This window comes from Chiloscyllium plagiosum, unplaced genomic scaffold (genome assembly GCF_037043375.1).
Source record: "Chiloscyllium plagiosum isolate Xiang-an unplaced genomic scaffold, Cpla_swu_hap1 HiC_scaffold_16, whole genome shotgun sequence".
NCBI lineage: Eukaryota > Metazoa > Chordata > Chondrichthyes > Orectolobiformes > Hemiscylliidae > Chiloscyllium > Chiloscyllium plagiosum.
In genome coordinates this window covers 25,058,365-25,081,541 of record NW_028270154.1, presented here as the reverse complement: position 1 = coordinate 25,081,541, position 23,177 = coordinate 25,058,365, and the positions used below count along the sequence as shown (strand labels likewise).

The 23,177-nt window shown below is 39.4% G+C and overlaps 1 protein-coding gene across 21 annotated transcripts in view; it reads right to left on the bottom strand.

Annotated features, from left to right (window-relative positions):
* LOC122556528 (teneurin-2-like) overlaps window positions 1-23,177 on the bottom strand; it is a 2,772,576-nt gene that overhangs the window by 23,927 nt on the left and 2,725,472 nt on the right. For 18 of the 21 annotated variants that reach the window (XM_087995212.1, XM_087995211.1, XM_087995218.1 and 15 more), the window contains 4 exons: window positions 18,774-18,917; window positions 15,410-15,659; window positions 12,223-12,243; window positions 114-346 (listed from right to left, as the gene is read on the bottom strand). In XM_087995212.1, the coding sequence (XP_087851338.1) occupies window positions 114-346; window positions 12,223-12,243; window positions 15,410-15,659; window positions 18,774-18,917 (648 nt within the window). The remainder of the gene's footprint in view (window positions 1-113; window positions 347-12,222; window positions 12,244-15,409; window positions 15,660-18,773; window positions 18,918-23,177) is intronic. The other 3 variants (XM_087995220.1, XM_087995223.1, XM_087995224.1) reach the window with 1 other exon arrangement.

Sequence of the window (23,177 nt, the reverse complement as noted above, 5' to 3'; positions counted from 1 at the left end):
ACTGGTGGGTATGTTAACTTGCGGTTCAGAAAATGAAGCGATTACATGTGTAAATCAAACAGAAAGTGAAAACACTTGGACACTGAGGAAGATCTTTTTTTAAAAGGCAATACCTCTGGGGCTCATCAGCGTAGCTTCAACTGCCTTTCCCCCATCACCACATCTGGCTTCATCAAATGGCAGACACTGCTCTCCAGTCCCTGCTACCACGTCTGAATTGGCAGCAAGATCCCTTGCTCCATTGAGACTCTTGATGCGGATGATCTGACGACTATTTGTATCCGAGACATACAGTGCCCCTGTGACAGGATCAACCGCCATGAAGTATTTATGGGCGGGGTTGTTGCTTTAAAATGAAAGAGAAGCACAAATTCTGTTGAGGTTCACATGTCTAAGACTCTGTTACCAATGCACAAAGGCATATGTATCTCATCAATATTTCTATTAAAACTCCTGTAAGTGTATGATAATGGGTTCAATTACTTTATAGCTAAGCTGTTCGAACAACATTTCTTAAACACAGTATTAGAACAAAAAATATCCTTTACTGAGTAACATCGTATTTTCCTTCAGCTGGGCTGAAAATTCATACTGAAAATCAATTCTAATTGTTCTATAGATTCTTTCCAGGAATGGTTATGGGCAATGCCAATCCAGCTATCTTCACAAACTTGGAGTGATGGTGTCCCATGATTGCACCATTGGTCTTCAAGCAAAACACTTCATAGCTGTATCAGCATAGAGCATGTAGGAGGCATCAAAGAATAAATACTAACTTGGTGGGTAATTCAAAGAAATGATAAAAAAAGAACATAATCATTTTTGTTCCTTTTGTTTGCTTTGGTTTAAAAAAATCAACTAACACACTTTAAGGTCCTGGTCATTCCTGCTTGATTCATCAGGATATGAACTTCTCATAACAGGACACCGATGTACCTTTGAATGAGGTTGAAAAGGGATTGAAAAGTCAACATCAAACAAACTACAAATATCTGAAATTTTACCAAGCACATCTCCTGTTTATCTGAAAGAAAAGGTGGTATAGTCCCAGTCCCTAAAGGACATGGGCATTCGTGAGAAAGTTGAGAAAATCATGTGAGATCAGCAGGGAGGTGCTCCATACCAACGAGATCAAAAAGCTCTACTAGATAGCTGCAACTCTCAATGTGAAAGTCAGAGTGCTACCCTGATGATTCCAGCTCACTGCTTGCTCCACTGGCCCTCCATTGGTCAATTCAGAGCATGCTGCATTGACGGTGACTACATCCATCCCTGTCCAGAAGGACTTTGAAGTCTCCATTGGCACAGTGTGGTGCCAATTACCCTCTGGCTGACATATCATGGGCAAATAAAATGAACTGTACAGGCCAGTTGCAGATATTAGTACCAGATTGGGTACACAACTGAGCTTTAAAGATGGCACTGATGTCAGCAATTCCTTGTAGATCTTGACACGAGTTAGTACTTCCAATTGTGGCAAGTGGGAGAATAAGACAAGCAGGCACCATAGGGGTGTATTGCAAAGGTGATTTTGGGACAATAATGTGAGGAAACTTACTGAATTTATGGAGAGAAACTGTCCATGAAATTCATCAAATAACATTGAGTCAATTTCTGGTAAAATTCAGTAAAGTTCTAATTTGGAGCTCAGTTAAGTCTTTAAAATGGAAATCCAACAAATGTTAATATATCAGCATGTTTTTGATAAAACCTCCTTTCCCCACTAAGAGATTCTGAGATGGCTGATAACATCTTATGATTGTGTACTTTATACCCTAAATCTCTCATCACATCAATCTCCAAAATGTACTAAAACACTTATTCTAACATTTCAAACTGAACACCTTTATCTCCTATATAACTCAGCTTTATTAGTTTTTCAACAATCTCACAGAGGGTTTGTTGCCTCCATCATGCTTACTATACCACACAATTGTTTGAAAGCCTGTTGTAAAATAAAATCCGGGAATCAAGATACATAAACCTTGATTTTGCTGACAATTTGAGCTTGACTCAAGGAACTTAATGGAAAAACAAGCCTTATAACTCATAGCTAACCATTTATAATCTTTTCTATATTTGGCAATCTAGCTGATTTATTGAAGAACGTGTGTGGTTCTCGAATAAAACCCCAAACAAAAATCTTATCTGCCGAAAATTTAATATCACAAGAGTGCTTATTAGTCATAAAAAAATTTAAAGATGAAACAAATGATGATTTCAATACAGTACTACAAAGGAAGTCCATTTACAAATATCATAAAGGAGATAGTAGTTTTATGGTAAGTACTATCAATGTTAAGTACTTAATGTAAAAAATCCAGTCCTGAGATCACCTCTCCATGTATTTTTATCAAAGAATTACATTTCATCATTTATTTTTTCAGAGCTCCTACATGCAACCTCTGAAATTATTTTATTTTCCACCAAATATGATTTCTCTTTGTACATATCTCCAAAAGTAACTGAAGTCTACTTGCAATAGAATTCACATATATCAATCAACTGTTTTCTGGTAACTTGCTCAAGTAATCTTTGTTTTGGAGTAATTCTGAACTTCTGGAAGTGTCAGTAGCTTATTTGATCACCAGAAAATCAGAGCTGAGACTCATCCTGCAAACACCCACGGATTTAACAACATCAAGTAGAGATTTCAGGACAATAAATAGGAACAGGAAAGTCTGACTGATTTTTCACTCTCTAAGCTTGGACTATTGAGATAAATTCTAGCTCTCCTGTTACCACCGAAGTTGAGAATATCCAATTCAGTCATAAAAGGAGACTTTGCTGATTAGCATTAGCTCAAACACTTAATGCGTAAAGTGAATGAACTAAAGAGGTGACTGGTTATCGACTTTGATAAGTGGAAACTGGAACAAAGGAGATCCCATTGGTAGTCCTTATTTATGTTGCCAGATAGTTTAACTGTTTTATGGACCAGTCATAGATTTGTGTGTTCTAGTTTATAAATTGGGTAGATGGCCAAGTTTAAATCAGCAGACTTACTTGAAGTCCCACTTTAGATCTGCTAGACATGATTTAATGAAAAAATACACTTATGGAATGTGAGTGTTATTGGCTGGCCAGCATTTATTGTCCATTCATAGTCGTGCTTGAGAAGGTTGAGGTGGCAACTTTCTTGAAATGCTACAGTCCATGTACTGTAGGGTAAACCCATAATTCTACTAGGGAGGGAGTTTCAGGATTTTGACCCAATGATAGTGAAGGAACGGTGATATATTTCTGAGTCAGGATGTTGAATGCCTTGGAGGGGAACTTGCAGATGATGGCGTTCCCATATATCTGTAACCCTTGTCCTTCTAGATAGAACTGGTTATGGGTTTGGAAGGTACTATCTAAGGATCTTTGGTGAATTTCTGCAGTGCATCCTGCAGATAGTACACATTGTTGAGACCGAGAGTTGATGGTGGGGGTAGTGAATGCTAGTGGATGCGGTGTCAATCAAGTGGGCTGCCTTGTCCTGGATGATATTAAGCTTCTTGCTTGTTGTTAGTACTGCCCTCATTCAGGCAAATAGGGAGCATTCTATCATACTTGTAACCTATGCCTTGTAGATGATGGACAGGGAAAAAGTGAGGACTGCAGATGCTGGAGATCAGAGCTTAAAAATGTGTTGCTGGAAAAGCGAAGCAGGTCAGGCAGCATCAAAGGGCTTATGCCTGAAACGTCGATTCTCCTGTTCCTTTGATGCTGCCTGACCTGCTCCGCTTTTCCAGCAACACATTTTTAAGCTAAGATGATGGACAGGCTTTGGGGAATCAGGAGGTGAATTACTCGCCATGTATTCTTAGCCTCTGACCTGCTCTTGCAACCACTGTATTAAAAGACAAGTTCAGTTCAGTATCCAGTCAATCGTAACCCCAAGATGTGGAGGAATCAGTGATGGTAATGTCATTGAATGTTAAGGGACGGTGGTTAGATTGTCTCTTATTGGTGATGGTCATTACCTGGCATATGTGTGGCACAAATGTTACTTGCCACTTTTCAGCTCAAGCCAGAACATTTTCCAGGTATATTGAATTTTGACATGGACTGCTTCAGTATCTGAAGAGTCGTGAATGGTGCTGAACATTATGCAATCATCAGCGAACATCCCCAGATTAGACCTTATGATGGAGAAAAGATTTTTGATGAAGCAGCTGAAGATGGTTGGGCCAAGGACACTATCCTCAAATACTCTTGCAGTGATTTCCTGAATCTGAGATGACCACCTCGAACAACCACAGCTATCTTCCTGTGTGTCAAATATGACTCCAACCAGCGGAGAGTTTTTCCCCCACTGCCCACTGACTCCAGTTTTGCTAGGTTCCTTGAAGCCACACTTGGTCTATTACAGCCCTGGTATCAAGGACAGTCACTTTCACCTCACTTCTTGTTGCATCCTGTTTATTATGATATATTTCAAGTTACCAACTAGTGGGCAATACATAGAGGAACAAATTTACAAGGAAATTACAGAGACATGCAAGAGTTATAGTGTAGTTATAATGTGGAACTTTATTGTTCTAATGTTGACTCGAATAGCCACAATGTAAAGGAGAGAAAGGGACAAGAGGTTTTCGATTCAACGAGGAAGGAAACATTGCTGAATCTGGAGAATGAGGTGCATCAAGACAATCAAATATCAATAATTTATATGGCAATGATCTTTGTATCATAATCTTTAGGTTAGCAATGGAAAAGGACAAGCAATCCTGCAGTGGAAGAATAATTAATTGGTTAAGTGCCATCTCCGATGAGATGAGAATAGATTTCAAGCCGAAAACATTTCAGTGTGGCAGTCAAATGGCAATGGAACAATAGAATGCCATTAAAGAGGAATTGTTTGGTTGCTATTGAGAGGTATATTCTCACAAAGAACAAAGATAAAGTAAACAAATCTCGAGCTCCCTGGATGATGAAAGTCACAGAGAGTAAGATGAAGCAGAAAAGGGGTGTATGTGATAGATTTCAGGTGGATTGCATATCTCAGTTCAAAGTAAGAAAAAATCACAGGTAGGTCCAGATTCAAGTCTCAGTGCTCCAGAGGTTTGTAATAACATCCTTGAACAGGTTGTATTGAAAACATCTAAAACATTCAGAGTGATAGTGAAAAAAAAATCAGAGAAGCAGAGAGAGTAGCAGAAAAGAATGGTAGCTGCTATAATGTTCAATCTCTTCTTAGGCATGTAATTAGTAAAATAATTATTAAAAAGAGGTATGGATTTTATTTTGGCCCTAAATGCACATTTACAGTGGAGACAGGAGGCATTACTGAAATATTAAATGAGTACTTTGTTTCTGTCTTTACCAAGGAAGGTGACACTGTCCAAATTATAGTGGAAGTGGAGACTTAAAAATTGATAACGAGGAAAGCTGGATCTACTTAAAGCTGTAAGTCACTAGAACTGGATGAGATGTACAAAAGCTATGGAGTAAAGTGAGTGTGGAAATTATGGATATACTGGCTATCATTACCCAAATCTCTTTAGATATTGATGTTGTGACAGGAGATTGGAGATTTGCAAATGTCATATAACCTTATTCAAAAAAGGTGTAAAGATAAGGCCTATACAAGTCAGTCAGCTTAACTTAGGTTAAGAGCAAATCATGTTTAATTAACTTGCCTGGAGTTTTGATGAGGCAACAGAAAGAATGGATGCAGGTAATGTAGTTGGAGTGATATACACAGACTTCCAAAAGGCATTTGACAAAGTGAGCAAAGTTAAGTGTCTTGCAACAAAGGGGACAGGAACAGCATGGATACATTTTCATCATGTTCTCGTTGGGTTTCTTCAGGTCTTGATACATGTGCAGCCCAGACTTCTTAGTAACAGTTAAACTAAGTTTATTAATTCACTGTGCATGATGGTGAGGCTACAAAGCAGCATGTTCCAAGTCGTACAGAGCCTAGCCTTTTGGTAGAGCACTAGCACATCACTGTGGAGTTTTAGTGATAGCGAAGCTAACCTCAGAAGCTCATCTGCATAAACATTAGACCTCAGCTCTACATCCCACCATTTACTTCTCCTGCCTCCAATTAAAACTACTTTATTAACATTATTAGCTGTAACATTTAACTAAACACATTCCCCTTCAGACTGAATATATTTTCAACCCCACCATATTCCCAAGGTTCATTTTTCACAGATTAAAGTGCTGTGGAGATCTCAATTCCTCCCGAACTGGCATGGGAGGACAATCGCAGGAAGGCAGGCCTGAAACTATGCAGTCGGCAGCTGAAACAAAGAGTAGGATTAGTAATAATCTCGCAAATGTCATAACACTGAAAGGAAAGATTGGAATGGGCTGCCAGAGCAGAATGAAGACAGGTGGGTACTCATCAACTGGGTACCACTTCTGCTTAACTGGACAGCAATCACTTTTATCTGTTTTAAGCTTCTTTCTGGTGAACAGAAGATCTGCTGAAAGGTTGCTGAATAGCAAAGTTTTGAAATCGAAGAGCTGAGAAATATCAATTCAATTCCAACAGCAGCACAACAACAGCTGAAGATTTATACACCATATTCTCAATTCTAGGACAAAGATGAGTGAACCATCAGGAAGACTACCGATTATGGATTCACTTCATCAGAAGACTCACACGAGGACTTCAAAGAATCAACAAAAATTCTTCAGAGTTTGCTGCTTCCACTGGAAGATTCACAGTCAGGATAGCTGAGACTGCATCTGGGGTCATTGCAAAACTTTCTGGGTGCAAAGATAAGATAAAAGGTTTACTTTAGGGTTGCATCTGTCACATTCGACAGGGCCTCTGAACACAAGAATGTAGATGAATTGTTGAGTTCTCATGTACAAATTAAGCATCATTCTTACACTTCAGCACTGAAGAGTATTTCTGCAGAGTGTCCTGTTCCCAGTCATCGTGCACAAACTCATCTGGTATACCCTGAATGCTGTTGAATGAAATACTGGTCTGATCATGTCATAAAGCTGAAACTTCTATCACTTCTTCAATCTGTGGTCCTTCTTCATTAGCACTGCCGCTCATACAAAATGGCTTCACCATAAGATTTGGTTTGGAAAAGTATCAGATGAATCTTTATATGCTTGCATGAAGAACTGAAGAGTCACGTGCTATAGGAACTACTTCTGGAATTGATTAAACTAGGCCTGGCAATAGTATGTAACTGGGTTTATTCCATTGGTATGTCTCCTGTTTAAGAATATTGGAAGAATTAAGAGGCTCATCAACTTCTGAGACATCATTGTGCTAATCACACTCTTGGAAAAGCCGAGAACGTCTCTCATTAAATATCATCCAATCTTCTTGATCCAAGATTTCAGTAGGTGGAGAAAGCTATGAGAAATCTTCAGCATTTACTGCCCAATCTTCTTTAGATGATTATGTTCCTAGAAAAGCTGAGAAGTAAACCCTCATAAAATGGAATACAATCATCATCTTAGCTGAATTCATCTTATAGCCAGAAATCATTTTGCTGATTTTGAAAGTCTCACACTAATTGCACAAGCCCTAATTATACAAAAGCTTGCTAACAACAAGGGCTTGGTCTGATTCCTTCAGATATATATGGCCTTTATGAAGACTTTATCTTTGTAATTAATTTTGCTTCAAACCAACATAAAGAAGGAAGGTTAATAAAGAGTCTGGCTATATGGTTATCAAATAGGTTTTGTGTAAAGTCACTTTACAATAGGAGGCAAAGGGCAGGACAGTAAATTGACCCTAAATAAAGGCAAAATCAGATATTAAAGTTATTAAAGTTTAAATCGACTGACTAAAAGTCAGTACACCCATTTGGTGAGTACCCCTATATGGCTAACAGCCCATCATGTCTTCCATAACCTGGATTTATCTTCGCTGTTGCGATGATCTGCTTGACTTATTTCGGAAAGATAATTTTGCATTGAAAATCTGCTGAAAGTGTTCAGATCTTTCAAAGAAAGCACTGACTGCCCTCTACTGAACAATCCTGTCAACTGCAATACTTCCTTGAACCAGTGTCAGCATTTCAAACTACTCATTTTTGATGGGTTTCTTGTTGGGAGAGGCAGCTATCTTTGGATCCAACGAGCTGACAAACTGGGTGTGAGCTTCAGCTTCACATTGAATGGGATTCCCTCTCCCACTTTCTGGCCTTGTATTTTCTTTTTCATCTGTTCGAAGGCCAGCCCTTACTCTGAGTGTAATAAGGTAGGAAGTATGCTGCAAAAGTCTGAATGAGTTCACCTCTCAACCCTGCATCTTCACATGAAGTGGTGACAATCTATAAATCTTAAATAGGATCTACGGAGACGACTGACTGCTGGGAGATCATGCCACACTAAATCTCCTCAATAATGAATGTCCTGGGTTGTTAAAAAGGCATTACATGTTGCTGGGAATGAGTGGAAACCTGCTGAGGTTTTAAGCAACCCAATGTTTAAAAAGGATCTCTTCAGCCACAAGCCTATTGCACATAAGAAGGAACTGACCTGGAGTTATTGTTGCTTCAAATGGAAACCTGAGGCGATTCTGTCCCTGTGCAAGTCCATCTTCTATAATTCTCATCCAAATGCTTGCACCAGTCCTTCAATCACCTTGAAGGACCACGTAAAGGAAGATCAACTGCTAAGGTTGTGTAGACATACTGCCACTGTGGAGCATGTTTCACTTTACCTCACTTACAGGAAGTCTTCAACTACTTCATCTGATTTCAAGTGAGCTGTCGAGCCACTCTGTTAGGGAAATCTTCTGAGAATCCTCGTGCCTCAGATCAAATTTGCCTTGAGGTTCATCAGATTTGCCTGAGACAAAGTGAAACCATCTATCCTACACTGAAACCATCTACCCTACCCATCACCGCTACCATATTCAATTGTGTGGAAGTATGATTTGTTTGGGTCTCGATAAAAGTTTATAAATGTTAAAGTATATTCACTGTTGCACTGAATATCACGGTAAGGCCACAGAACAGCATGATCCAAGATGTAAACGGTCCAACCTCTTACTAACACCTGACTATTGTCTTCAAAGCTGATCTCAGAATTTCATCTACATATTAATTAAAATCTATATTGTCAGGGATAGCTTTAGCTGAGTGACAGAAATTAGATTAGTGGAAAATGGTCATTTCCCAACTGGAAAAAGGTTTATAGTGGGATGCCTCAGTGATTGATGTTAGAACCTCTTCCTTTTGTGGTATATTTAATGATCTAGATTTGAGTGCGGAGGTCACTATTTCAAAATTTGTCAATGACATAAAACATTGGAAGTACTGTACACTGTCAGGTTGATAGTGTTAAACTTCAGAAAGGACAATAGCCAGGTTGGTGCAATAGGAGGACAAATCACAGATTAAATTTAATTCAAACAAGTGTGACACGATTTATCTTGGTCAGAAGAACAAGGAGAGGAAAGACAAAATAAAGGACAGAATTCTGAAAGGGATGCAGGACCAGAAGATCTTGGGGGTTGTCTTCATTATGCGTACTCTGCCCAAAGGCAGATCCATGGATGATTGGCATCTTTTAGTATCCCTCTATCCTGTGTCAGTCTTTTAATTTGCCAATTAAATTTCAATCCATCAAGCATTACTATTCTCTTATTTTCCTTGAAATATTCCCTCCATAATATCACTTAAAAAATCCATTTCCTCTTCAGATGGGCCTGACCTAGACTCTCAATTTAGTTCAAATTCTTAATTCAATTTTTTCTGTCTGTTCATTCTTCACAGCTCTTCATCCCTTGTTACTTTTTCTGTCTGGATGATCCTTTTCATGATCCTCCAATCCATATTTTAAATCTATTTAACAAGTTAGTCATAGAGATATACAGCACAGAAATAGACCCTTCGGTCCAACTCATCCATGCCAACCAGATATCCCAACCCAGTCTAGTCCCATTTGCCAACACTTGACCCATATCCCTCCAAACCCTTCCTATTCATATACACATCCAGAAGTCTTTTAAATGTTGTAATTATACCAGTTTTCACCACTTCCTCTGGCAGCTCATTCCTCTGGCACCATCCTCTAAGTGAAAAAGTTGCCCCTTAGGTCCCTTTTATATTAGATTAGATTAGATTACTTACAGTGTGGAAACAGGCCCTTCGGCCCTACAAGTCCACACCAACCCGCCAAAGCGCAACCCACCCATATGTTTACCCCTTCACCTAGCACTACAGGCAATTTAGCATAGCCAATTCATCTGACCTGCACATCTTTGGACTGTGGGAGGAAACTGGAGCACCCGGAGGAAACCCACGCAGACAAGGAGAGACTGTGCAAACTCCACACAGTCAGTCACTTGAGGCAGGAAAATATCTTTCCCCTCACACCTTAAACCTATGCCCTCTAGTTCTGGACTCGCCACCCCAGGGAAAAGACTTGTCTATTTATCTTATCCATGCCCCTCATGATTTTATAAATCTCTATAAGTTCACCCCTCAGTCTCTGGCGCTCCAGGGAAAACAGCCCCAGCCTGTTCAGCTCCTCCCTGTCGCTCAAACCCTCCAACCTTGGCAACATTCTCAATAATCTTTTCTGAACTCCTCTCTCCATAATGTGTAAGTCTCACTCACATAGAAAATACATTCCACATCAAGCTCTTTATATGCTGTCTCTTCACTTGTCTGTTTAGCTTTCCTGTTCAGTAAAATATTTTCTTACCAAATATTGTCTTTCTGAATGGTATCCTTGTTTTTATTTCCTTCTCGCACTCTCCACCTGCAGATATTGTGCTTTCTAAATAGTTCAATTCTTGCAACTGTTCTTTTCCTTTTGTGAATATATGAATATTTCATGATGATTTCGAGGTAGGCATCAGTTTTTGGTTTTGCCGATTGTCATTCCAAAGTTCACACTTGCTGTTACTAGACGATATATTAGTTCTTCTAACTCTCCTTTGTGCTTATTACACGTGTTTTACGACAAATCTAACTGGCAACCATTACCCTAACGCCAACCACTGCCATTTCCACTCCCAAACCTAAAGTCAGATTCTGCAAAGAGATTGGTAGTCAATAAAGTTGGGGGAGGAGTTCACAAATTTAAGATATTTCATCATCATCTGAAAGTGACAAGTTCTTTAGAAACAGGTTCACAGAGTAGAAAAGCAAGGAAGTTATGCTAAATCTGCAATATAAAGAGGTTTGGCATCAACTAGATTATTTTGTTCACTGGATATTCCCCATTGATTGAGAGGTGATTCACAATCATCAGTGGTCTAGATAGAGTAGATAGGGAGAAACTTTTTCCATGGGGGAAGGATCATGGACCAGATTATATTGATTTAAGATAATGGGCAAAAACAGTCATGGTGACATGACAAGAAACATTTACACGGCATCTGTTAGAATGCACTACCTTAGAGAATGATGTGGGCAGATTTAATTCTGGCTTTCAGAAAAGAATTGGAGGAGTATCAGAAAGGGACAAAATTGCTGGGCAATGTGACAAAGGGGAGTTAGCGGGACTCGATGAATTGCTTCTGCAAAGAGCAGGCACAGAAAGTTTGGAGTGATTAGCCTCCTGTGCTGTGACCATTCTATAACTCAGATATTTAGAATGCTCCAAGTGCCAAGGGCACGAGGTTCATTTTTGAATGCCATGTGCAAAATCAATACCCAATTGACACACTAAGTTTCCACACAAACAGTAATGGACTAAATGACCAGATAATCGGTTTATGAGCCATTTATTGAGAAGTACATGTTGGCTTAGGATGCTGAAGAATTCTCCTTTTTTACTAATGCCATGGTACCTTTTACATCCATCTGAGAGGCTAGATGGGTCTACAACTAAAATGTCTCCGAAGACAGCAGAGTTCTCTCAGTAATACAAAAACTGGCCCATTTAGATTATGTACTCAGGTCCCCAATTAGGGTTTGAATCCACAGTCTCGGTTCAAAATTGCAATTCCAAAGACATGCCAGTAGTTGTTCTTAAGGGAGGATTTCTCTTTGTTTTTTCTCCCCCTTTCTAAAGCCATAAGCAAACTGTATGCTACTAATAAAGCCCTGAGGATGACCCTTTTACTGATAAATTACTAACCATACACGAGGAGGTAATCTACAGATAAGTACTAACCACTGATAGTACCTCTAATTAACAGCATTTATTCAGAGTTCTTTTGTCTACAGCAGGTTAAGCAATAACAGAAAAACAAACACATCCAAAAATAAAACAAAACAAAAAAAGCAGGAAAAATAAAGACAAGATAGTATTTCTGAAGCAGGCATGTTAAAGTGATTGGCTTACCTATGTCTAAAATCTTTATTTCTTTGTGGAAAGACAGCAATAGAAAAAGAGGAACAGGCAAACAATTATCCAAGACATACATTGTATATCATTAGTTTGTTGTATGATTGCTGAAGTTATTAAATACAGACAAGTGGTGACAGGCAAAAATATTACTAAAGATCAAGGGCAGGATTGATTTGGCTGAAACAATATTCATGAAACTGTTTATAAACAATGTTGACACTGGCACACTGGAAGTTTTAAATGCATCAATCACATTTTTTTGTGCTGTGCTGTAAGTATTGCTTTGTAAGATTAAGAGGTTAGAGCTATGTGAGTCAGTTGTTGACATTTTTCTTTTCCTGACGATGTAAGTAGCAATAATGAATTGAAATGTTAATAGTGAGGCATTTAGATTGTTCTAATGTACAATACAGATGTGTTTGAATAGCTAGTAGAGGCAGGTGACACAAGTACAATGAAAACAAAAATTACCCACTGATATATGATTTCTCCAGCATGGAGTATCAGAGCATTTAATTCATGTATTGACATTCAGTCCAGTGCTGGAGCTGATAATAAGCTTATACAGTTTCTTAGCAGTGAAGAGCTCAAATAAGTGAAGGCAATCTTGCTGTGACATACAACATCTAATATTCAAACTCACATGCATCGGTCTTTGTTTGGAATTCTATCTCCCTCTGAGCTATAATTTAACACATTTCTTATTGCTTCTATCTGCACTAAATTTTTGAAACTCGGTCTTAGCTGAAACTACCAATCTCAGAAACAGTTTCTGTAAACATAATACTGATGAAACATTATTCTCAGAGCAAAGGTGAGGGTATCCGGTTAAGTCAGAAGTGATAAGCCAGTTCTTTCTCATTTGAGGAAAATAAAATGAAATTCTGTAACTAGGAACCATATAATTCCATTTGATTTTGCTGACAAGTTATTGTTATGCTCCTCCTTTGATTCTCCCTGCTCCACATAATGACATCTGCCATGCATAAGAAGTGAAGTTTCACTCCATGATTTCTGCCAATGATGCCCTTTGGCCACCTGCTAGAAGCTGTTCGAGTGCAGCACCGGATGAGAATGAAATTTCACTGTCTCTTCACTTCCTGCAGGGAACCACCTGGCTCCAGTCAGCACCTATCCTAACGGCATTGTCGAAATCAAGAAAAGCAGAGGATGGATTGCAGACATGGAATCTGCATGCTATACTCTAGAGCACGATGCATTGACTTGCCAATGTGTTGCATCACCACATTATACAATTTCCTTCAGAGACATTTTAGCTGCCAACATTCAGCTCTTTCCCATTATTTGTCAGGACTAAAACAAGGATGTAGTTAATGGAGATTAGGCTGTGATTTGATAAAACATGTTTCACCCAACTAGCAGGACCCTGGAGAATGAAGGATATGAAAGAATTTTAACCAGTGTGGCATTTCGCAAAACTACACAGGAAAGGGAATACAGGAAGAGATGGGCAACATAAATGCTTGTATCAATGTAAATGTACAGAACAATGCCAAAGCTGAAACATATTGTAATGCAATTACAATTAAAGCAGTTGACATGAATTGAAAAGCTGCAAAAAACTTTTAGCAGTTTAACATCACTGACAACAACAATTTGTATTAATATATTACCTTAACATAGTAAAATGTTCCAAGAAGTTCCACAAGAGCTTTTTGACACAAAATACGACTGTGTGCCACATGAGGAAATATTAGGACGGGTGACAAAAAGCTTAAACAAAGAAGTGAGTCTTAAGGAGCATTTTTGTGAAGGAGACAATGTAAAGTGTGGGGAGAATCATGAAGGAGATGCCAAACCTCAGGGCTAAGGTAACTGAAAGTACAGCTGTGAACAGTATGAAATTATGAAAACAAAGTACTCAGGAGACCAGAATTGGAAAAGCACAGATATCTCAGAGGTTTGTGAACTTGGAAGTGACAGAGATATATGGAGTAATGTCAGACAAGAATGAAAATTATAAAGTTAAACACTACCAGACTGGGAGCCAACATAGATCAGCAACAGGTTAGAGGAACTTTGGTGCGAGTTAGGACACTGTTCAAGATATGTTGATTTCATGAATACCTTTCAGCATATGGTATTTTATAAAATAAAAATAGAAATTAAAAGGAAGAGGGAGTTTTAATTAGTTCCTTTATTTTCCTGGTATTAATGGGTCTCAGGGAAGACAGCAAGGAATATTAGATTTCTGTCAGTGAATTTTGTTACTTGAGCTGAATTCTATTTTATGAGAAGCTGCAGAAAAATATCACACATTTATTTCTGACTTAAATTTTTTTCATTTCCCAAGAGGCTGCTATTTGATAGGACCCTCCCTATAGCTCTGAAAAGTGTTTTATGAATGAAGAACTACAATGGGATTCAAAAGAAAAGTCCTCTTGTTATCTCAGAAGATGATTTTCCATATGCAATGTGACTTATCTTCCTTCATAATTTCAAAAGCTTGAATGAGCTACTAGTTTTATAATTCAGCAAGACGTCAACTATTACATTTGAAATTTTAGATGTACTAGCTTTTAAACATCTTATAAAGTTACTATGATACAAAAGCATATCAAAGGGAAAATCAGTTGATTTCCTAAAAATTGTATGAGACCAAATACAAATAGCATACTTCAAGGTCATTCACAATTTCTGATGGAGGATGGTTCGGGGTCCACTAATTTTATTTTTCTTGCATATATAATTTTCAACTTATTATCACTTGGGCTTGATTTGGGACCAGCGAACATAACCCCTGCTAAGTGAGAACTGCTGCTTGAGCCATGTTCAGGTTCACAGGAATAACCTTTTGCTAAATCTTTATCTTGATGTTTTTAATTTCATTTCTGTGTGATGGAAAGGAGGGATAGTTGCAACAGGAACATAATGTTCTTTGTCTTCTTAAAATAAAACCCTGAAAATGATGTGATATCCATGAGCCGGAAATCAATGAGTTGACCAAATAACCAACTTTAAATGATAATGAAAAAGAAGAAATAGCAACAGCAGTTCAAAGTAGTAGCAAGGTACCGTGTAATGAATGCTGGGTTTTTCCTTGAGTGCTCAGTTTATATTCCACATACAATCAAAGGCAAATTCAGTCACAGTGCTCCAGCCAATAATGCAACAGACCAGAAACCGCCAGGTGACAGTGATTTATTACCAAGTCTCCTACCTCAGCTCTAGGATACTGGTGACATTTTTGGCAGGAAAAACACGTCTGATAAAGTTGAAGTCTCCAATGTACAGACTGCCATCGATACCAACAGCCAAAGCCACAGGGGCCAACAACTTGTTTCCATCAGCGAGACCATTGCAACTGGGGCAAGAGATGCTGCGCCTGCGTCCATTTCCCATGATGCTGTTAATCACTGCTGGCTGCTGGGATAAAAACTGGTTTTCACCATTTCCTTTGTGCAAGACACCTACAGAGGAGGGTGAGAGTGGGTTAACATCAGCAATCTACAAAGAGCATTAGTCTAAACAAAATGAACAACAGCCAGCAGCAGAACTCCAGATAAGGATAATTGTAAATGTATTTACAAAAGTCTTGGCAAAAGGGGAGGGTGTTAAAAGTGAGGCAAAGGGTCTGGAAGGCTTGAGGAAGCCATGGGTTGTTGGGCAGCCATGAAGGTGACCTGTTCTGAGAAGCTGACTTGAAATTCAGCATTAAAGAAACAACTCAATAGGCTGAATTTAAAATAAGATGGTTGATTTGTGTCACTGAAGTTTGCTGACACAAACCTTTACCATTTTAGCTTCAAAGAACTTGGTAGATTCAAGGTTTTACTGGATCCAGGAGCTTGCCTATGAAATAAGTCTCCATGATTGATCACAACACATTAATGATCTTTTCCCAAGACCACTGACCACTCTCCTCACTCCAATGAGTGATTGTTCTCCTCAACTATGTTGACCAATAACCTTTCTCTCTAATCCCTCATTGAGTAAAAACACACCCTTTAGGTCAAGCTACATCCTCACCATCTCTGACTGGCCACCGAATCCATGATCAATTGAACAGCTGATTCTTCACTGGTTTTTCTATCTGAAATCTCTCCTGCCTGTAAGAACCTGTGTTTGAATTTATGTTTTGACAAGGGATGTGTTTATGGGTGTTACGGGAATTGGAACAGTTCCTTCATTAAGTTTTCTGATGGATAAGTTATTCTAAATTCTGTTTTCTTTTGTTCAAGTTCAACTACAGTGTTTAAATAATTTCTGTTTTGCTTAAAGCTGCGTGGTTTGACCAGCTGCATCTCACACTGAATATCCACTTCACATCTACCTTTAAAATAAGAAAATGTGAGGGTCTGGACTACCTTCTTAAAATATTTTGAGGGGGTCTGGCCTGGTCCATGACAGACTGGGGGCTCACCCAGGATATATTTGGTCTATCCAATTTGGGAATAGGGTTATTGGAATAAAAGGCAGCAAATGGTAGGTATTAGTGTCTTGTGTTCCTGGTGTTGAATTTAGTTGGTTTAGACAGTGCTTGGTGTGATAGCTCTTTCAGTCATTATGAGCTTTCTGGTTGTGGAAGAAGTGACTTTGGGGGTTTTACAAAAGGTGAGCAAGACAAAGCTGGTGGAATTGGCAGATAAGCTGGAATTGGAGTTGCCTTCATTGTGAGAAAAGGAGAGAAAAGCCAGTCAAGAATCATCTGCTGAAGCATGGAACCATTTTGCACCATAGCAGCTTCTGTTACAACTACCAGTAGCTTCTCTGCGACAACTAAACCAAACTAGAAAAAACCCTGAACTGGAAGAACTGACCACTCCCCTGCCATTGTTAAAGCAGACATTTCAGCACCTCTTCCTCTACAACCTCTCTAGAGGAAAAGAAAATGGACAAAATAACCTTGTCAAATTGACAGAATTGTCACATTCACTTTGGAAGTAAAATTCCACCTTGTGATTATGAGGGTTGGGGGTATAGCAGCAGTGGGAGTCAGGGAGGGTGCTGCTCCCTATGGATCAGGTCAGCCATGCTTCTCCTCCTTTGCAATTATTAGAAATACACACACACACCATTAGTTCTCGAACTGAGACTGATTTGTTGGATCACTTTGGGGCTTACAAAATCAGAAATCTTCAAATAAAGTATAAATATCTACTTGAATCTTATCAAAAATAGCTGACATGGTTGTGACAGACTTATTTCATATTATCATTTGTGGAAATATGGTTCAGTACTGAGGTTTTCTGTCTTTGCAGACCAATCTTGACTACGTGCATTTTAAAACAAAAATAATACAAAGTATAATCAGTTATCTAAAAACAAAAAAATAAGTCTGGAAATGGTTAATAAATAACAAAGCATAATGGATTGAACAATGGCCATGGTAAAGGACCCATCCACCAGCTAGAGCGGTCATGATATCCTGAATCCAATCTTTTCCAGTAGTACCGCAGGGCATTAACTCCAGATAAGTGTGTTGCTGCCTAATGCGTGGGTTCCTGAGGATGAGGTGCTCACGTCCAAGAGCTGCAGCTTAATTCGAAAGCAGGCAACTCTTTAGACCCAACAGGATCACCAGGAGCAGCAACAGATCTGCAGGAAGAACATCCATGGAGGCCCTGAAGGCGGGGTAAATAGAGCATTCTCCTGGGGGTGGGATAGTCATGTTGGGATGGGAGGGGGGGTTTGGAGGGAGAAACCATAAGATGAATGCAGAGAGGGTTTTCCAATAGGGGCAGACATTGTTAGAAATGGGGCTTTTTGTTGGGCCCAGATTGTTCCTAGCCCAGTCTTTAAGCAGGGTACCCACCCAGTCTGGACCATTGTAGCCTCTGGTACATAAATGAATCTCTTGCGTGGCAAGGCCAACTTCCAGCTTCCCCCATTGTGACATCAGGGTGGTGACTGGGAAGACAACTGGCTCTTCAGCCTGCTCCTTCTAGCCCAATTGGGAGGCAACCCTTCACCTCAGCTCACTCTGGGTTTAGTTATGGGAGTGTTGGTTCGAGGGGCATTAAAGTAAGATCTGCCCAATGATTCACTTCTCTGTACTACATGGAGTTTTAAAGAGTTTTCTTTTCCAATTTCATGCCAGGTAATGAAATCAGAAAGACTATTTCCTCTGACTGAAGACAAGTTGGTCAGCAACTTTAAAATTTTACTGAGAAGAAAGAGAGAGTTTAGGTGAAACGTCTTTACAGGGAAATTGTTGATGCATGGAATTATTTACTTTGCATGAATGCTTTGCCACAGGAACCATTAAGGAAGAGATCACTGTCCCGTCCAAGAGAAGGTATTTTAAGTAGAGGAAGAAACAAGATTATGGGAGAATTTGTAACAGCAGGTTTGGATTGCAGCAAAATTAGGAACAGACACGATAGGCTGAATGGCCTCTTTTGAACTGAAAGCATTCATCAATTTTTTTTCTCAGTAAGTAATTGTGTTCATCATACAAACATAAAATAGCAGAAATTTCTGTCAGAGTCTAAATTAAGTTGTCACAGTATAATAGGTATTTGAAACAATAATGCATTACAAGAAATCATGTCGAATAATTAGCTAGAAATTGGACAACCCACCACTTTTTACATTCAATGCATGATGCTTATCCAGTGACCAGCCCCCCAGGTTTGATGGATCCAGTTCATAGCCCTGCAGCAGGGCAGTTCTTTTCTCCCATAGGATAAGATTTGGACAAGATTCATATTCATAACCGACAGAAACTAGGGGAGGAAAAACAAGCACAGAAAATACAGCTTACAAAATTTGCCATTTTCACAACCATAATTGTGCATCAAAATTCACAGTGCATCTCTCCTCATTTCCCTTCTATTCTCCCAGTGTGATTTAATGTTTTGCATGATGAAAAAAAATACATTAAATTACTAGAAGACTGGGTAGGAAGGCAAGGAAAATATAGAGAAAGGTAAAGGATATTCACAAAACCTGAAATGACTGACAGTTGGTATATATGGTTGTAGGATTGTTGATCATAAAAATAATGTGATGTCCATAGTTAACCTACTGAGGGAACTTATTGATTTAATCAAAGTCAACGTAGACATATTAGAAGATACCAAAGACCGCAAATTCTCTCCATTCATTTGCATTTCACAAAAGGAGAAAGTGAAGACTGCAGATACTGGAGCTCAGAGTCGAGAGTGTGGCGCTGGAAAAGCACAGCAGGTCAGGCAGCATCCGAGGCATGTGAGAATCGATGTTTTGGGCGTAAGACCTTCATCAGGATCCTGATAAAGGGTTTATGCCCAAAATTCTCCTGCTGGGAGCTGCCTAACCTGCTGTGCTTTTCCAGCATTTCATAAAAGCCTAATGTGATAAATACTTTAGTAATTTGCAACTTTTGTAGATCTTTGGCAGAAAGCCTCAAAGCGTTCGTTTAGAATATATGTATGAATATAAAAATTATGAGTTGGAGTAGGCTACTCAGCCCTTCAAACCTGCTCTGCCATTCAATAAGATCACAGCTGATCGGATTACCTCACATTCTCATTTACCCCCTGACAACTTTTCAATCCTTTGTTTATCAAGTTATCTATCTACCTCTGCCTTAAAAATATTTAAGGACTTTTGTTTCCACTGCCTTTGAAGAACTGCATTCTAAGACTCATGGCCCTCTCTGAAAAAAAATCATTTCTATCTTAAATGGTTTACCCCTTACCTAAGTTTCCTCAGGTTCAGATTGTCCCACAGTGGAAACATCCGCTCTACACCCACCCTGTTAAGACCCATGAGGATCTCTTATGAAAGAACCAAATGACTTCTTAATCTTCTAAGCACCAATAGCTAGAAGCTTAGCTTATGCAACCTTTCCTCAGAACTTCTGAGGCAGCTTCACTCTACCCGAAACGTTAATTCTGATTTCCCTCTAATAAATTTAACCTGGAATTTGTCTGGATATCTCGGTGTGTGTCTAATCAAAATGCTGACTTACCTGCCAATCTCTCAGCTATTTCGCACCAGTCCTGATGTAGCCCTATCGCAAACTATTCAGTTTAAGCTGATACAACCTTTAGAAAATGACACACGGTGCTCAGACTGCAGTTTTACCAGAGGCCTTAATGGAGATGCCAATATGGTTTTTCTGCTAGTTTGAAGCTGGTCAGAGGTGAGATGGGGCATGAAGAGGAACTGAATGGTCAATGTTTCTCCTCTTGACCTCATAAAACAAATAAGATACTTTCAACAGTTTAATACTTCACACCCCACTCCGAGCTCTCCTTACACTATCTGAATTAACAGCACAGAGGCCGGTATCCCTGTCACCAAGTCACCCTTTATTATGCACAGTATACTGGCTGTAGCCAGCCCAGCTCAAATTCAGTCCCCTGGATTGAGGAGATTCTAGATATCCTGTTTATGTTGGCAAGCCAGGAATCCATGAATGGCCCTGGTTAACAACCCCAATTGAGGATCTCATAGTCAATGAGATGCACCTGGTTCCAATCACTACACTATCTAAGAAAACCTTTCCCTGTGTATTGTCAATTTCTGGATCCAGCAACATAAGATCATAAGATATAGGAGCAGATTTAGGCCATTCAGTCCATCACATTTGCTCTTCCATTCAATCATATGCTCTCAAACCCATTCTTCTTCTTGTTCTCCATAAACCTTGATCCCCTTACCAATCAAAAACCTATCTCTGTCTTAAATACACTCAGTGACTTAACCTCCACAGCCTTATATGATAATGAGTTCCCCAGAATCACCACCTTCTGGCCGAAGAAATTCCTCCTCATCTCGTCCCATCATTCTGAGGCTGTCCACTCAGCCCCTAGCGTCCCCTACTAGTGGAATTATCTTTTCCATGTCCACTGTATCCAAACCTCTCAGTATTCTTTACGTTTCAATGAAAGCCCCCCTCATGCTTCTAAGCTCCATTGAGTACAGACCCACAGTCCTCAACAACTTCCCTTATGACAAGCTCTTCATGCCTGGGATCATTCTTGTAAATCTCCTCTGGACCTCCTCCAAGGTCAGAACATGCTTCCTTAAGTACAAACCCAAAATAACTCAATATTCTCAATGTGGTCTGACCAGCACATCTCTGCTCTTGTATTCTAGCCCTCCTGAAATGAATGCTAACATTGCATTTTCATTCCTAACTGTCAACCTAAAGAGAATTCTGAACTCGAATTCTTAAATCCCCTTGTGCTTCAGATTTCTAATGCCTTTCCTCATTTCGAAAAAAGTCTACACTTGTATTTTTCCTATGAAAGTGCATAACTTCAGACTTTCCCAAATTGTATTCCGTCTGTTACTTCTTTGCCTACTCCCCTAACCTGTCAAGTTCTTCTGTAGCTTTCTCACTTCCTCAACACTGTCTCTCTACACATCTTTGTGTCATCTGCAAACTTAGCATCAATCCCCGCAGTTCCTTCATCCAGATCATTAATGTATAACGTGAAGGTGGTCCCATCACTGACCCTGCAGAACTCCTCCAGTCACAGGCTGCTATCCTGAAAAATATCCCTTTATTTCTCTGCCTTCTGCCTGTCAGCCAATCCTCTATCCATGCCAATATCTTGCCACTAACCCTGTAGCCTCTTGTATTATTTAGGAGCTTTCTGTAGGGTACCTTGTCAAAAGTGTTCTGGAAACTCAAATAGATCACGTCCACTGCATCTCCTTTGTCTAATTTGCTCATTATCTCTTCAAAGAATTCTAACAGATTTGTCAGGCATGACCTCCCCTTGACGGAACCATGTTGACTTGGCCCTATTTTACCATTCATGCAAGTACTCCCAATTTTATCCTTAATAAAGGACTTGTAAATTGTACCAACCACCAAGGTCAGGCTAACCTACCTATAGATTCCTGTCTTCTGCCTTCCTCCCTTCTTAATCAGGGATGTTCCTTTCACTATTTTCCAGTTCTGCTGGGACCCTCCCTGACTCCAGTAATTCCTGAAATATTGCCACAATTTCCTCAGTGATCTTCTTCAGAACTCTAGGTTGTAGTCCACCTGGTCCAGGTGATTTATCCACTTTCAGACCTTGAGTATAGATTCTCACCTGTTCCTGTAGAAGATGGACTGGCGACATGCTAACTAAGAGGTAACATTATAAGGCTTCAGTTCGGCAGCAGCAGGTGAATTTCCAATTCATTGGGTTGGATTTAATGCCTCCCTGAGTTTCAAACTCCAGTGTATTGCCTTCCCACCTATGTCACACCTCTCAAAGTTTATCATGGCAGGAGAGGTGTTGTGCAGCCCACTCACCTTTGGGCCTACTGAGGCCCTTAAGTGATCAAATAATGAGCAGGCCCATATTTGGGAAGGTAGCTGCTTGGACTGGTGTTTAACTTAGAAAAGGGACCTTCGGGAGGGACCAAATGCAGGCTGGGTGACCACTTTGTAGAACAGCTCCAATCATAAGCAAGCAAGATCCTGAATTTCCTGTTGCCTGTCATTTCAATTCTCCTCCTTTCTCCCACTCTGATTGTCATGATCCGAGATGATGATAATACAGCACAAGTTAGATTTCAAAGTGAACTCAGCTTGGTAGACTGTAAGTTTTATTTTTGCTATTTGTTTACCACATTGGCCAGTCACTGAATATATTCACAAGAGGCTGTCAATGTACTTTTAACAAAAGAACAAAATTAATTACATGCTAAAAGAAATAACGTCAATGATATTTCACTGATTGAAATGATCTTATCAGAAATAAAATTTCAATTCATTTATCCTAAACCGTAACCTTAGAGGTATGCAAACTTCAATGAGAAGCATCATTCTTTTTCACTTTAAAATTTCTTATTTCATTGCGAAGCACTGCACTTGGTGTCTTTCTGGCAAACCTTTACATTCAATCCTCTCTCCTTTAGTTCACATCACTACATGAAACCCTTCATGAAATTGTGAAAATGTTCATTTACTCCTTAAATTCATGCATTCAACAGCATTGTTACATGTGTTTGTCCCAATCTTCTTGAAAATTTCTCTTACTAACCTCTAATCC